General features: G+C 45.6%; 1 protein-coding gene and 1 pseudogene across 3 annotated transcripts in view; both read right to left on the bottom strand.

Moving 5' to 3' along the window:
• Positions 1–609: 609 nt before the first annotated feature.
• On the bottom strand, positions 610–4210 carry LOC311121524 (rhodopsin-like; annotated as a pseudogene). Its single transcript has 7 exons — positions 4197–4210; positions 3468–3533; positions 2888–3183; positions 1419–1588; positions 1111–1273; positions 822–1005; positions 610–735 (listed from the first exon to the last, which is right to left on the bottom strand). The product of its transcript is annotated as a rhodopsin-like (transcript).
• Positions 4211–5027: 817 nt separating this feature from the next.
• The window catches only part of ift122 (intraflagellar transport 122 homolog (Chlamydomonas)), a 37170-nt gene continuing 27505 nt past the window's right edge, over positions 5028–14692 (bottom strand). For both annotated transcript variants that reach the window (XM_084196007.1, XM_084196006.1), the window contains 6 exons: positions 11017–11182; positions 10711–10822; positions 10504–10632; positions 6239–6315; positions 5967–6131; positions 5028–5574 (listed from right to left, as the gene is read on the bottom strand). In XM_084196007.1, coding sequence (XP_084052133.1) covers positions 5488–5574; positions 5967–6131; positions 6239–6315; positions 10504–10632; positions 10711–10822; positions 11017–11182 — 736 coding nt within the window. In that variant the 3' untranslated portion in view covers positions 5028–5487. The remainder of the gene's footprint in view (positions 5575–5966; positions 6132–6238; positions 6316–10503; positions 10633–10710; positions 10823–11016; positions 11183–14692) is intronic.

The following is a 14692-nucleotide window of genomic DNA, read 5'->3' as shown; positions in this document are numbered from 1 at the left end:
ACACACGAGCCAAGGGTTAAGAGCTAACCAGCTCAGCCTCATCATGGTAAAGACACAGAAACCAGGGAGAGCTTTCCTCAACAATAATGGAAGGCACAATCTAAACCAATTTAAAAGGTGGTTTTAGAGGGTTTCACTACATGACTAAGGCCTAGATTCAATCAGCTTGAGCGGTAACCAGCGATAGCTGACACCCGCATAACTGGTGTTTTGGCGGTGTCGGAGATGTAACTGATTTAGAGCTGTCAAATCAGAGCAGCTGCTCGTCTGGTCATTGTCACGACGCCACACCCGTCCCACTCACATTAGAAGTTCAGAAAGAGAAAGTGTAGGCTATATAGAAATAATAACACTAAAATTAAATCATTAAACAAAATAATAAGGATTAATTTCGACATAATCGAGGTGTAGATAACAACACACATTCCAGTGTTCAAACTTGTACGAAGGCTGCATGGGATCATTACTAATGTGACTTGGCGCATCCAATGGCAATGTCCGCAATAAGTATGCCGCCGGGAATCGCTTGCTGATTTGACAGATACAACGCAGTTACACCCTCATCGCCTAAATAAAAACAACGAAACTGCTACTTCTACGGGTCGTAGGTCAGGCAGAGTCGACCTGGCTGGCGGAGATAGAAGAGGCCTGTGTTTTGGAGGAGGCGGTGGAGGTCTCCTCTTCACCGAAGGGGTTCTTCCTGCAACACACCGTGGTCAACATGCAGTTCCTGAACTGGAGAAGGGAGGAGAGACAGACACACACAATATCACTTACACGCAAAGCTAAATACCGTCACACACACACTCTGCCTGGGTTACCCGTCTGTTGAGTAGAATATAGATGACTGGGTTGTAGAGGGCAGCACTCTTGACAAAGAAGGCTGGGATGGTCATTATGACAGGGCCAGCATATCAGGAACGTGATGACCATGGCGATCACCATACGGGTCACTTCCTTCTCTGCCCTCTGAGTGGTCTCTGACTCCTGCTGCAGGGCTGCCATCTGAATGGATGGACACACACACAAAAGTGTTTTGACATGAGCCCTAACTGGAGATGTAGTAGTCCTGTGTATACTGGTCTTCAGTGACAGTGTGTGTGGTCGTACCGTGCGGACGGTACAGAGCAGACGGCCGTAGCAGAAGCCGATGACCAGAGGGATGGAGAAGTGGAGGGTGAACATGTAGATGACGAACAAGGTATGGCCGAGCTCAGGCTTTGGGGTATAGTAGTCAATTCCACAGGAACACTGCATATCCTCTGGGATGTACCTATACACACACACACACGCAACCGTACACACCTCATATTTTTGTTTTAAAATCTTATATGTATTATACTGAAGTATTGCCCCTGAGATCTACCAGCCATCAGCCCATTTCTTAAAGTAAGACTAGTATTTGGAGGGTGACCTACCTGGACCAGCCACACAATGGAGGCACAGCGCAGGTGAGAGCCATGATCCAGGTGAAGGCCACACCCACAATGGCGTGCCTCTCACTGAAGCAGATGTTGGTCATTGGTTTTTCATACCACGATATAACGCTCAATGGCCAATACCACCAGAGACCAAAGGGCGATTTCCCCTTAGAGACACACAGCAAATCAGAAACACATGCACAGTATTGATGCGCATGTGCAGAAACTATTCAGACAAACTATTCAGAATATATTGGACACAGGCAGAAGACTTAAAAAATAACATATGCTACTGTATTTCTAAAGTACACAGGGTACAGTAAGTGACACAGTGATATTGGCAAATATACTTTTTCATGCATTTATATGATCTCAACCAGCAGCTTGCACCTGTAGCTATGGGAACAGTTGACGTGATAACATCAACGCAAAGCTTCATTTATTCTATAAGGTCTATACATCTGCTGTTATTAAAGACATCTCCCGATCCCCCCCAGTCACAGAAAACAGGTGTAAATGTGGTGCAAAAATGCACATATCATATCTCATAAGGTCCTGGGCTTTATTCAAGTCTTCATTGTCTTCTTTACAATAAAGGTACGCTGAGTGTGCGGGTGCTATTCAAATTATTCTAAATACATGGGTGGTCTTGATATTGGGGGGGGGGGAAATCTGTGTCACTGTACTTTAAAGTCATTGAACTCATTGAGGTTGCACCTGGAGAAAGCCAGTCAGGCTTTTTTTTTTTGGGGGGGGGGGGGGTAGATCAGCTTAATTTTTGTGAAACGTTACTCTTAACCACAGATCTAGGATCAGATTCCCCTAGCCTAATCCTAACCATAACCATTATGGAAAAGAACAATTTCTTACCCTGTGGCTCACAGCAACTTCTACCTACACCCCACCCAAAGGTCCCCCATGTCTTACCTCCCAACTTCTACCTACACCCTAGGGCTCCACCATCACCATGTCTTACCTCCCAACTTCTACCTACACCCTAGGGCTCCACCATCACCATGTCTTACCTCCCAACTTCTACCTACACCCTAGGGCTCCACCATCCCCATGTCTTACCTCCCAACTTCTACCTACACCCTAGGGCTCCACCATCCCCATGTCTTACCTCCCAACTTCTACCTACACCCTAGGGCTCCACCATCCCCATGTCTTACCTCCCAACTTCTACCTACACCCTAGGGCTCCACCATCCCCATGTCTTACCTCCCAACTTCTACCTACACCCTAGGGCTCCACCATCCCCATGTCTTACCTCCCAACTTCTACCTACACCCTAGGGCTCCACCATCCCCATGTCTTACCTCCCAACTTCTACCTACACCCTAGGGCTCCACCATCCCCATGTCTTACCTCCCAACTTCTACCTACACCCTAGGGCTCCACCATCACCATGTCTTACCTCCCAACTGCTACCTACACCCTAGGACTCCACCATCACCATGTCTTACCTCCCATAATGGCGAAGAATCCTTCAATGTTGCATCCGGTGATGCTCAGGAAGAAGTAGCCCTGTAGGGCCGTGCCGAGGATCACAGTGAAGCCACCCACCACCATGGAGAGTTCAGCGACAGCCAAGTTCAACAGAATGTAGTTCAGGGGGGTCCGTAGCTTCTTGTGCTGCACCGTGACGTAGAGCGTAAGGAAGTTGACGCGGAAGGCTGTGATGATGAGAAAGAGCATGTAGGCAGCGATGAGAGAGTACTTCCAGGGTGCAGCTAGGTAGTACTGAGGGTACTCAAGAGTACTTCCAGGGTGCAGCTAGGTAGTACTGAGGGTACTCAAGAGGAGAGAGTACTTCCAGGATGCAGCTAGATAGTACTGAGGTTACTCAAGAGGAGAGAGTACTTCCAGGGTGCAGCTAGGTAGTACTGAGGGTACTCAAGAGGAGATAGTACTTCCAGGGTGCAGCTAGGTAGTACTGAGGGTACTCAAGAGGAGAGAGTACTTCCAGGGTGCAGCTAGGTAGTACTGAGGGTACTCAAGAGGAGAGAGTACTTCCAGGGTGCAGCTAGGTTGTACTGAGGGTACTCAAAGGGGCTCTGCACCACCCTGGTCTTGTTAGACATGGGCACGTAGAAGTTTGTGTACGTGTCTCTACAGGAGTGTGTGTCTATGTAAGTGTGTATGTGTCTCTACAGGAGTGTGTGTCTATGTCTCTAAAGGAGTGTGTGTCTCTACAGGAGTGTGTGTCTATGTCTCTACAGGACTGTGTGTCTATGTAAGTGTATGTGTGTTTCTACAGGAGTGTGTGTCTATGTAAGTGTGTGTGTGTCTCTACAGGAGTGTGTGTCTATGTAAGTGTGTGTGTGTCTCTACAGGAGTGTGTGTCTATGTAAGTGTGTGTGTGTCTCTACAGGAGTGTGTGTCTATGTAAATGTGTGTGTGTCTCTACAGGAGTGTGTGTCTATGTAAGTGTGTGTGTGTCTCTACAGGAGTGTGTGTCTCTATCCTCTCTGGTATTTTGAGAGAGGAAAGAGAAAGCACTGTCGCTTCTCCAAGAGAGTTGAGAGGAGCTCTTTCTCTCTGGAGGCCAGGAAGGATGGATGGAGGAGATAGATAGATCCTGGCGACGAGAAGTGGTGTGCGCTGCCCCCCCGAGGCGAACTCAGGCCCTTTTAAGAGCCCCTCTCTTAGGATTAGGGACATGCATGGACCTCAGCATGGTGTCAGCATAGACAGATATAGGTCACACACTAATCCATGAGAAAAACATATAGGGTGAGTATAGTGTGTATATACTCAAAGCCAGTGTTATACTCTGCTGATGTCATCATCACAAGAGCACGTCATAAACAAGTTTGCTGGAGGCTGAGTCAAAGACCAATGCAACTCAGACTTTTTCTCAAAAAGCACATATGACTGGTCAAAAGTAATGCACTGGAGAATAGGATGTCATCAGAGATTTGCATTATCCTAGATGTCAAAAGGCTACTGTAATTTAAAAGAATATTTAATATGCCATTTAGCAGACGCTTTTATCCAAAGCGACTTACAGTCATGCGTGCATACATTTTTTTTTTTTTTTTTGGTGTGTATGGGTGGTCCCGGGGATCGAACCCACTACCCTGGCGTTACAAGCGCCGTGCTCTACCAGCTGAGCTGTACCAGTCTGCTTATACAGCCTGACGTGTCAAACCTTGTCAGAGAATAATTTAGCAGGATTTATAGAAGAGGGAGTGTAAATGTAATTTCCAGAGTGTTCCAACTCATTTGCAGCAGTGGTAACCTAATCCTTAAGCTTTAAGCACTGAATAATATGGACCTAATTTAGGAGGGGAGCAGAAAACGGTTTCTGTTGCACACATATCCTCTCCCTCTCTCGCACACACGCTTACATAGACACACACTCCTGTAGAAACACACACGCTTACATAGACACACACTCATCAGAAAGATTTTGTCAGGCATATTAATTTTGGTAGCATGGCGCGTAAGCTCACACACAGTAATCCTGTGGTGAGGTGTGGGACAGTAAAAAACCTGGTGTTAGAGCTGTGAAGCTGCCAGACTGCCTGCGGATCGCTGAGAAGAATATCAACACACACACATACAAACACACTCAAACACATTCCTGCACAAAACAGTGGAGAATATTGAAACCTTTCATTAAAAAAAGCTTTCACTTTAATGATATAAAAATAAAATACATTTGACTCTAAAAAAAACATCACATCATGACTATTTACCTAAATAATAATGTGGAATGCTTGAGAGTCAAAGAACACATCACATAACAGCAACAATATATATCAGTGAATTCAAATACGTGTTTTTAATAAGTTGTTCTAGACAGAAGAGTTAATTCGTAAATCTGTGTGACAGTCCCTGTATAATCTGATCCTGTTAATTCTATAGGGTTGATCGGCTGAAGATGCGCTTTTGTTGCGGACTATAATGATCTTCATAACCCCGTCCCTTAAATAACATACATGAGGGGGCTGCGAGCATACAGTATGGACGGAACATTGCTCTGAAAGAGCAAGAGTGAAACTGAAGATATGAATGAACTGTGAGATGGATGAATTTATTCTAGACCAGTTTGGGAAGGTCAGTTGGGTTCATCGATGGGCCGTCGGCAGTAGGGACAGCAGTTGTGCTGAAGCACAAGCAGCTCATAGTCTTCACTGTGGAACATCTAGAGGAAACACACCAGAGAAGACAGGAAGCATGGGTCAGAGAACACAGAGCAGAGCCGAGCAGGGATTTTCTAAGGAAGGGAGCAGGGGCCAGCAACACAACATCTAGCACTGCCAATAGCAACATTTTATCTGAATCTGACTCCTGGTAAAGGAAACACTGCAGAAAGTAAAAAGAAGTGAAACATAAAGGCTAGAAGAGAGAGATTATGCCAGAGGGCTATGGAGTGCCAAGGTGTGTGTGTGAGAGGGTACTGTGTAATGTTTTAATGATTAGAATAATTTTTCACCTCCCAAGTACAGCACCTGGGGGTGAGTGTGTGTGTGTGAGATGGGTGAGAGGGGCATGAAGCACAATGCTGTGTGTGTGTGTATTCCATCTATTCAGTACCTGGAAGCAGGAAGGGCACATGGTGATGCTGACATCAGGCAGTAAAGAGCGGTAGTACTCCCACTGCAGGGGTTTGGGCCAGCGCTTGATCAGGACATCCCTCCTGCTCATAGACCTCAGCACGGAGCGACTCACCACCACCGGGACAAAGTCAGAGCCCCCCTGCTGTTAAGGAGATAAACACAGATTCACATATTAGAATATACACATACTGACCCCTTTCATTTATACTCTCCCTTTAGTTTCATCTCCCTCCCTCCTTCTCTCCTCACCTCAAAGCTGAGTTTGGCCATGAAGGGGTCCTCCTCGGTATCTTCTGTGCCGTCATCCAGCTTCAGAGACTGGGACTCTGACACAGTTAAGGAAGCTGCCTCTCTCACACACTCTTCCTTTCATACCCACCCTATCACTTCTGTTTTCATACCCACCCTATCACTTCCGCTTTCATACCCACCCTATCACTTACGCTTTCGTACCCACCCTTTCATTTCAATTTTCGTACCCACCCTATCACTTCCATATTCGTACCCACCCTATCACTTCAATTTTCGTACCCACCCTATCACTTCCAGCAACACCATTTTCGTACCCACCCTATCACTTCCATATTCGTACCCACCCTATCACTTCAATTTTCGTACCCACCCTATCACTTCAATTTTCGTACCCATCCCATCACTACCGCTTTCGTACCCACCCCATCACATCCGCTTTCGTACCCACCCCATCACTTCCGCTTTCGTACCCACACCATCACTTCCGCTTTCGTACCCACCCCATCACTTCCGCTTTTGTACCCACCCCATCACTTCCGCTTTTGTACCCACCCCATCACTTCCGCTTTTGTACCCACCCCATCACTTCCGCTTTCGTACCCACCCCATCACTTCCGCTTTCGTACCCACCCCATCACTTCCGCTTTCGTACCCACCCCATCACTTCCGCTTTCATACCCACCCCATCACTTCCGCTTTCGTACCCACCCCATCACTTCCGCTTTCGTACCCACCCCATCACTTCCGCTTTCGTACCCACCCCATCACTTCTGTTTTCATACCCACCCTATCACTTCTGTTTTCATACCCACCCTATCACTTCTGTTTTCGTACCCACCCTATCACTTCTGTTTTCGTACCCAACCCATCACTTCCGCTTTCGTACCCACCCCATCACTTCCGCTTTCGTACCCACCCCATCACTTCCGCTTTCGTACCCATCCCATCACTTCCGCTTTCGTACCCACCCCATCACTTCCGCTTTCGTACCCACCCCATCACTTCCGCTTTCGTACCCACCCCATCACTTCCGTTTTCGTACCCACCCCATCACTTCCGTTTTCGTACCCACTCCATCACTTCCCCTTTCGTACCCACCCCATCACTTCCGTTTTCATACCCACCCCATCACTTCTGTTTTCATACCCACCCTATCACTTCTGTTTTCATACCCACCCTATCACTTCTGTTTTCATACCCACCCTATCACTTCTGTTTTCATACCCACCCTATTCCTTCTGTTTTCATACCCACCCTATCACTTCTGTTTTCATACCCACCCTATCACTTCTGTTTTCATACCCACCCTATCACTTCTGCTCATCGTTCTCTCCTCTCACACACTCACTATATACATTCGGAAAGTATTCAGACCCCTTTACTTTTTCCACATTTTGTTACGTTACAGCCTTATTCTAACAGGTTTTTAGACATTTTTGTATTATAAATGTATTAAAAATGAAAAAATTAAATATCACATTTACATAAGTATTCAGACCCTTTACTCAGTACTTTGTTGAAGCACCTTTGGCAGCGATTACAGTCTCGAGTCTTCTTGGGTATGACACTACAAGCTTGGCACACCTGTATTTGGAGAGTTTCTCGCATTCTTCTCTGCAGATCCTCTCAAGCTCTGTCGGTTGGATGGGGAGCATCGCTGCACAGCTATTTTCAGGTCTTTCCAGAGATGTTCGATCGAGTTCAAGTCCAGGCTCTGGCTGGGCCACTCAAGGATATTCAGAGACTTGTCCCGAAAGCACTCCTGCGTTGTCTTGGCTGTGTGCTTAGGGTCGTTGTCCTGTTGGAAGGTGAACCTTCGCGCCAGTCTGAGGTCCTGAGTGCTCTGGAGCAGACTTTCATCAAGGATCTCTCTGTACTTTGCTGCGTTTATCTTTTCCTCAATCCTGACTAGTCTCCCAGTCCCTTCCACTGAAAAACATCCCTGCAGCATGATGCTGCAACCACCATGCTTCACCGTAGGGATGGCGCCTGGTTTACTCCAGACGTGACACTTGGCATTCAGGCCAAAGAGTTCAATCTTGGTTTCATCAGACCAGAGAATCTCCAAGCGGGCTGTCATGTGCCTTTTACTGAGGAGTGGCTTCCGTCTGGCCACTCAAACCATAAAGGCCTGATTGGTGGAGTGCTGCAGAGATGGTTGTCATTCTGGAAGGTTTCCCATCTCCACAGAGGAACTCTGGAGCTCTGTCAGAGTGACAATCGGGTTCATTCTTCTCTGCAGATCCTCTCAAGCTGCCAGGTTGGATGGGGAGCTTCGCTGCACAGCTACTTTCAGGTCTCTCCAGAGATGTTCGATCGGTTTCAAGTCCGGGCTCTGGCTGGGCCACTCAAGGACATTCAGAGACTTGTCCCGAAACCACTCCTGCGTTGTCTTGGCTGTGTGCTTAGGGTCGTTGTCCTGTTGGAAGGTGAACCTTCGTCCCAGTCTTAGGTCCTGAGCACTCTGGAGCAGGTTTTCATCAAGGATCTCTCTGTACTTTTCTCCGTTCATCTTTCCCTCGATAATGACTAGTCTCCCAGTCCCTGCCGCTGAAAAACATCCACACAGCATGATGCTGCCACCAACATGCTCCACCGTAGGGATGGTGCCATGTTTCCTCCAGACGTGAAGCTTGGCATTCAGGACAAAGAGTTCAATCTTGGTTTCATCAGACAAGAGAATCTTGTTTCTCATGGTCTGAGAGTCCTTTAGGTGCCTCCAAGCGGACTGTCGTGCCTTTTACTGAGGAGTGGCTTCCGTCTGGCCACTCTACCATAAAGGCCTGATTGGTGGAGTGCTGCAGAGATGGTTGTCCTTCTGGAAGGTTATCTCATCTGCACAGAGGAAGTCTGGAGCTCTGTCAGAGTGACCATCAGGTTCTTGGTCACCTCCCTGACCAAGGCCCTTCTCCCCCGATTACTCAGTTTGGCCGGATAGCCAACTCTAGGAAGAGTCTTGGTGGTTCCAAACTTCTTCCATTTAAGAATGATGGAGGACACTGTGTTCTTGGGGACCTTCAATGCTGCAGAAATATTTTGGTACCCTTCCCCAGATCTGTGCCTCGACAAAATCCTGTCTCGGAGCTCTACGGACAATTCCTTCGACCTCATGGCTTGGTTTCCGCTCTAACATGCACTGTCAACTTTGGGGCCTTATATAGACAGGTGTGTGCCTTTCCAAATCATGTCCAATCAATTGAATTTACCACAGGTGGACTCCAATCAAGTTGTAGAAACATCTCAAGGATGATCAATGGAAACAGAATGCATCATCAGAATGCATCATAGCAAAGGGTCAGAATTTTATAAATTTGCTACAATTTCGAAAAACTTGTTTTCGCTTTATCATTATGGGGTATTGTGTGTAGATTGATGAAAGAAACAAAATATTTAACCCATTTTAGAATAAGCGTGTAGCGTAACAAAATGTGGAAAAGGGGAAGGGGTCTGAATATTTTCCGAATGCACTGTATCCCAGACTCATGCAGTCACTTTATGCAACATCGGGAAAAACAAAGATACTGTAATTCATATGTCAATTTGTAAGTCGCTCTGGATAAGAGCATCTGCTAAATGACGTAAATGTAATGTAAATGTAAAGAGAGCAAGTTACTTTAAAAAAGTAGTTCACTACATCCAAACTACTTTGTGATAAATTATTATATCTAAACAGATCACTCTGCAGTCAGATGTTAACATAATGTGTAATTTAGCCTATTAAACACAAAAACTGTTTCAAGTGAGAATTAGGCAGGTCTGATGCCAAAGAATAAAGGAAATTGTTGCCTATTTCACCCATATTTTATTTTCACAAAAAAGGTAGTGTGTAATTCCAGTAGTTAGCTACACCATTGCATGGCAAAAACAGTAATTAACTACTGAAAACACTACCACAAAGCTACTGCAATATGTAGTTAAATTACTAGGTGAATAACATGTAGTTCACTACTCCCCAACACTGGCTGTCAGCTAATGCAGGTTACTTCCAGACAGAGAGGTCTCTGAGGTGTTAGTGTCATTCTGACAAGAGAGAAGAGCCACTCTAACCCTATTAACTCTAAGATGACTTAAGCCTGACAGCTTAAGGTGCATGGCAGAATCAGAATCAGGGTGAAGCACTGATAAGGACACATACTGTATGTAATGTGTGTATGTATGGAGACGAGCACACAACCTTAACATACAGACTATTTACATGAGGTAAAATGGTCATGAGAAATGTGTACATTTTAGTGGTGTACACTGCATCAGGTAAAGGATACCACCACTGCTCATCTCCTGCCAGCGAGCAGCCTTCCTGTCGATGCAAGGGACCTCCAGGTCAATAAGAGACACAGCCTCCTCATCACCGATACCCTCGTCCAGGTAGAACTGCACCAGAGGAAGGACCTCTACAGTACAGAGATACATTATTAATAACACACCTCGGAACCAAACATCCATTTACAAAGAGACAGGTGTCAACCTACCGTATGAAGATGCTGAATAGATGAAGGGCTGTTTGCAGTTGATACACACACTGCCCTGGCTGCTCAGCAGGGGGTTGTTGGTGGAGCAGCGGTAACACATGGGGATCAGGTCCTGGGTTACACACATTTGTGAAAATACAAAAACGTATAAAAAATTAAATAAAAATGTATGCACTCACTAACTGTAAGTCGCTCTGGATAAGAGCGTCTGCTAAATGACTAAAATGTAAAAATGTATAAGATACAAGCTCCACTAGAAAGTTAATATACACAGACACACATGTATACATGCAAACACATACACACCTCATTGTCATGGTATGGTTTGGAGCGGACGGTAAGGCTGCCCAGGTCCATGGACTCCTGGAAGCGAGAGGGAACGTGGAGGTCCTGGAGCTTCTCATAGGCATGTCTGGCTAGTTTAAACGCTCCCAGGGTTCTGCTCTGCTTGGCCAACGCATAAAGAGTGTTCCTGAGACCCATCGTCAAGGGCAACAAGGTGCTACAAGTAGACATTGCCCTTAGCAACAGATCTTGGGTCAGCTTACCCCTTCAAACTACACTACATGATCAAAAGTATGTGGACACCTGCTCGTCGAACATCTTATTCCAAAATCATGGGCATTAATATGGAGTTGGTCCCCCCTCTGCTGCTATAACAGCCTCCACTCTTCTGGGAAGGCTTTCCATTAGATGTTGGAACATTCCTGAGGGAACTTGCTTCCATTCAGCCACAAGAGCATTAGTGAGGTCGGGCAATGATGTTTGGCGATTAGGCCTGGCTCGCAGTCGGCGTTCCAATTCAACCCACAGGAGTTTGATGGGGTTGAGGTCAGGGCTCTGTGCAGGCCAGTCAAGTTCTTCCACACCAATCTCGACAAAATATTTCTGTATGGACCTCGCTTTGTGCATGGGGGCATTGTCATGCTGAAACAGGACAGGGCCTTCTCCAAACTGTTGCCACAAAGTTGGAAGCTCAGAATCGTCTAGAATGTCATTCTATGCTGTAGCGTTAAGATTTCCCTTCACTGGAACTAAGGGGCCTAGCCCGAACCTTGAAAAACAGCCCCAGACCATTATTCCTCCTCCACCAAACTTTACAGTTGGCACTATGCATTCGGGCAGGTAGAGTTCTCCTGGCATCCGCCAAATCCAGATTTGTCCATCGGACTGCCAGTTGGTGAAGAGTGATTCATTACTCCAGAGAACGCGTTTCCACTGCTCCAGAGTCCATTGGCGGCGAGCTTTACACCACTCCAACCGATGCTTGGCATTGCACATGGTGATCTTAGGCTTGTGTGCAGCTGCTCGGCCATGGAAACCCACTTCATGAAGCTCCCGACTAACAGTTACTGTGCTGACATTCCTTCCAGAGGCAGTTTGGAACTCGGTAGTGAGTGTTGCAACATGGGGAACTCCTTCAAGACTGTTGGAAAAGCATTCCAGGTGAAGCTGGTTGAGAAAGCTGTCATCAAGGCAAAGGGTGGCTATTTGAAGAATCTCAAATATAAAATATATTTTGATTTGTTTAACACTTTTTTGGTTACTACACGATTCCATATGTGTTATTTCATAGTTTTGATGTATTCACTATTATTCTACAATGTAGAAAATAGTACAAATAAAGAAAAACCCTTGTAGGTGTGTCCAAACTTTTGACTGGTAGTGTATAGTGTATTAGGGTAGGAAATGCCAAACTGAACTTAGTGCCTAATGGAAACTTCTTCCAACTCCAGAACAGGAACTCTAGATCGGAGACAGGACTGGGCACACAATTGACAGTACACACACTCATCAGAGCTGTGTATGTATGCTAAACATAGCCACTGCCAGCAACCACAAGTGCCATTCTCTCTGTTTGGCTCTGTGATGGGTGCACGGATCCTCTCTAAAATAACTACCTTGGCTTTTTGTTTAAAAATGATTAGAGGAATGTATACTTGTGTGTAAGTGTTTGTGTATTCATCCTTGGGTGTGTGTGTTTGAGCAGAGGAAATTGCTCCCTGTTTGTATTTGTATGGATTGAGATTGTTGTGCACTGAGGAGCCCTCGGAGAAAGGCAACACCAGGTCAATGACTTGCAGCTGCAGAAGCCCTGTAACTGGGATTCCTCCACTAGCTCCAACAGCTCTCATCTCCTCTTCTCCAGTCCCAGTATAGGGATTGTTAAAAACTCATCTACTGTTTTATGTGTTGTATGTGGTGCTTTCCGTGACATTGTGCCGTATTATTCAGACCAGAGCCAGCTAAGACCATAAATCCTGGTTCAAAGTTTTCCGAGCGGCACCGTGTGGCCGGAGAGGAGAGGATTCCAGCTGCAGAGCCCTATTTCCTTCTGGAAGCCTGGGATTTCCTTCCCCATGCTCCTACCCCTTTCTGTGTGTGTGTGTGTGTGTGTGTGTATGTGTGTGGTAATCAGTGGGTTTGTTTTGGTTAATGAAGATGTGCCTCTTCCTGGCGTCTTCTCTTCTCTTCTCTTCCTGCCCATCTCCCTTCTCCTTCACGTGGCCGTGCTGGTCTGTTTCCTCTACCCTGTTTGTTCCCTGGCACCAACTTTCTCTCTCTTCTTCTTCTCTTTTTACTTAACGTTCTCTCTACCTCACCAGGTAATCAGCCTGTGAACTCTATGAACATTTACAGTTGAAGTTGGAAGTTTACATACACTTAGGTTGGAGTCATTAAAACTTGTTTTTCAACCACTCCACACATTTCTTGTTAACAAACTATAGCTTTGGCAAGTCGGTTAGGACATCTACTTTGTGCATGACACAAGTAATTTTTCCAACAATTGTTTACAGACAGATTATGTCACTTATAATTCACTGTATCACAATTCCAGTGGGTCAGAAGTGTACATACACTAAGTTGACTGTGCCTTTAAACAGCTTGGAAAATTCCAGAAAATGATGTAATGGCTTTAGAAGCTTCTGATAGGCTAATTGATATCATTTGAGTCAATTGGAGGTGTACCTGTGGATGTATTTCAAGGCCTACCTTCAAACTCAGTGCCTCTTTGCTTGACATCATGGGAAAATCAAAAGAAATCAGCCAAGACCTCAAAAAAAATAAACGCAGCCGTCATACCGCTCAGGAAGGAGACGCGTTCTGTCTCCTAGAGATGAACGTACTTTGGTGCGAAAAGTGCAAATCAATCCCAGAACAACAGCAAAGGACCTTGTGAAGATGCTGGAGGAAACAGGTACAAAAGTATCTATATCCACAGTAAAACGAGTCCTATATCGAACGTAACCTGAAACCATTCCAACCGTGAAGCACGGGGGTGGCAGCATCATGCTGTGGGGGTGCTTTGCTGCAGGAGGGACTGGTGCACTTCACAAAAATAGATGGCATCATGAGGAAGGAAAATTATGTGGATATATTGAAGCAACATCTCAAGACATCAGTCAGGAAGTTAAAGCTTGGTCGCAAATGGGTTTTACAAATGGACAATGAACCCAAGCACACTTCCAAAGTTGTGGTAAAATGGCTTAAGGACAACAAAGTCAAGGTATTGGAGTGGCCATCACAAAGCCCTGACCTCAATCCTATAGAAAATGTGTGGGGAGAACTGAAAAAGCGTGTGCGAGCAAGGAGGCCTACAAACCTGACTCAGTTACACCAGCTCTGTCAGGAGGAATGGGCCAAAATTCACCCAACTTATTGTGGGAAGCTTGTGGAAGGCTACCCGAAACGTTTGACCCAAGTTAAACAATTTAAAGGCAATGCTACCAAATACTAATTGAGTGTATGTAAACTTCTGACCCACTGGGAATGTGATGAAAGAAATAAAAGCTTAAATAAATCATTCTCTCTACTGTTATTCTGACATTTCACATTCTTAAAATAAAGTGGTGATCCTAACTGACCTAAGACAGGGAATTTTTACTAGGATTAAATGTCAGGAATTGTGAAAAACTGAGTTCAAATGTATTTGGCTAAGGTGTATGTAAACTTCCGACTTCAACTGTAAGGTGACATTGGA

Source organism: Coregonus lavaretus, assembly GCF_964263955.1.
Source record: "Coregonus lavaretus genome assembly, contig: HAP1_SCAFFOLD_2329, whole genome shotgun sequence".
NCBI lineage: Eukaryota > Metazoa > Chordata > Actinopteri > Salmoniformes > Salmonidae > Coregonus > Coregonus lavaretus.
Note: the sequence above shows the minus strand (reverse complement) of the source record. Positions and strands in the feature narration are given on the sequence as shown.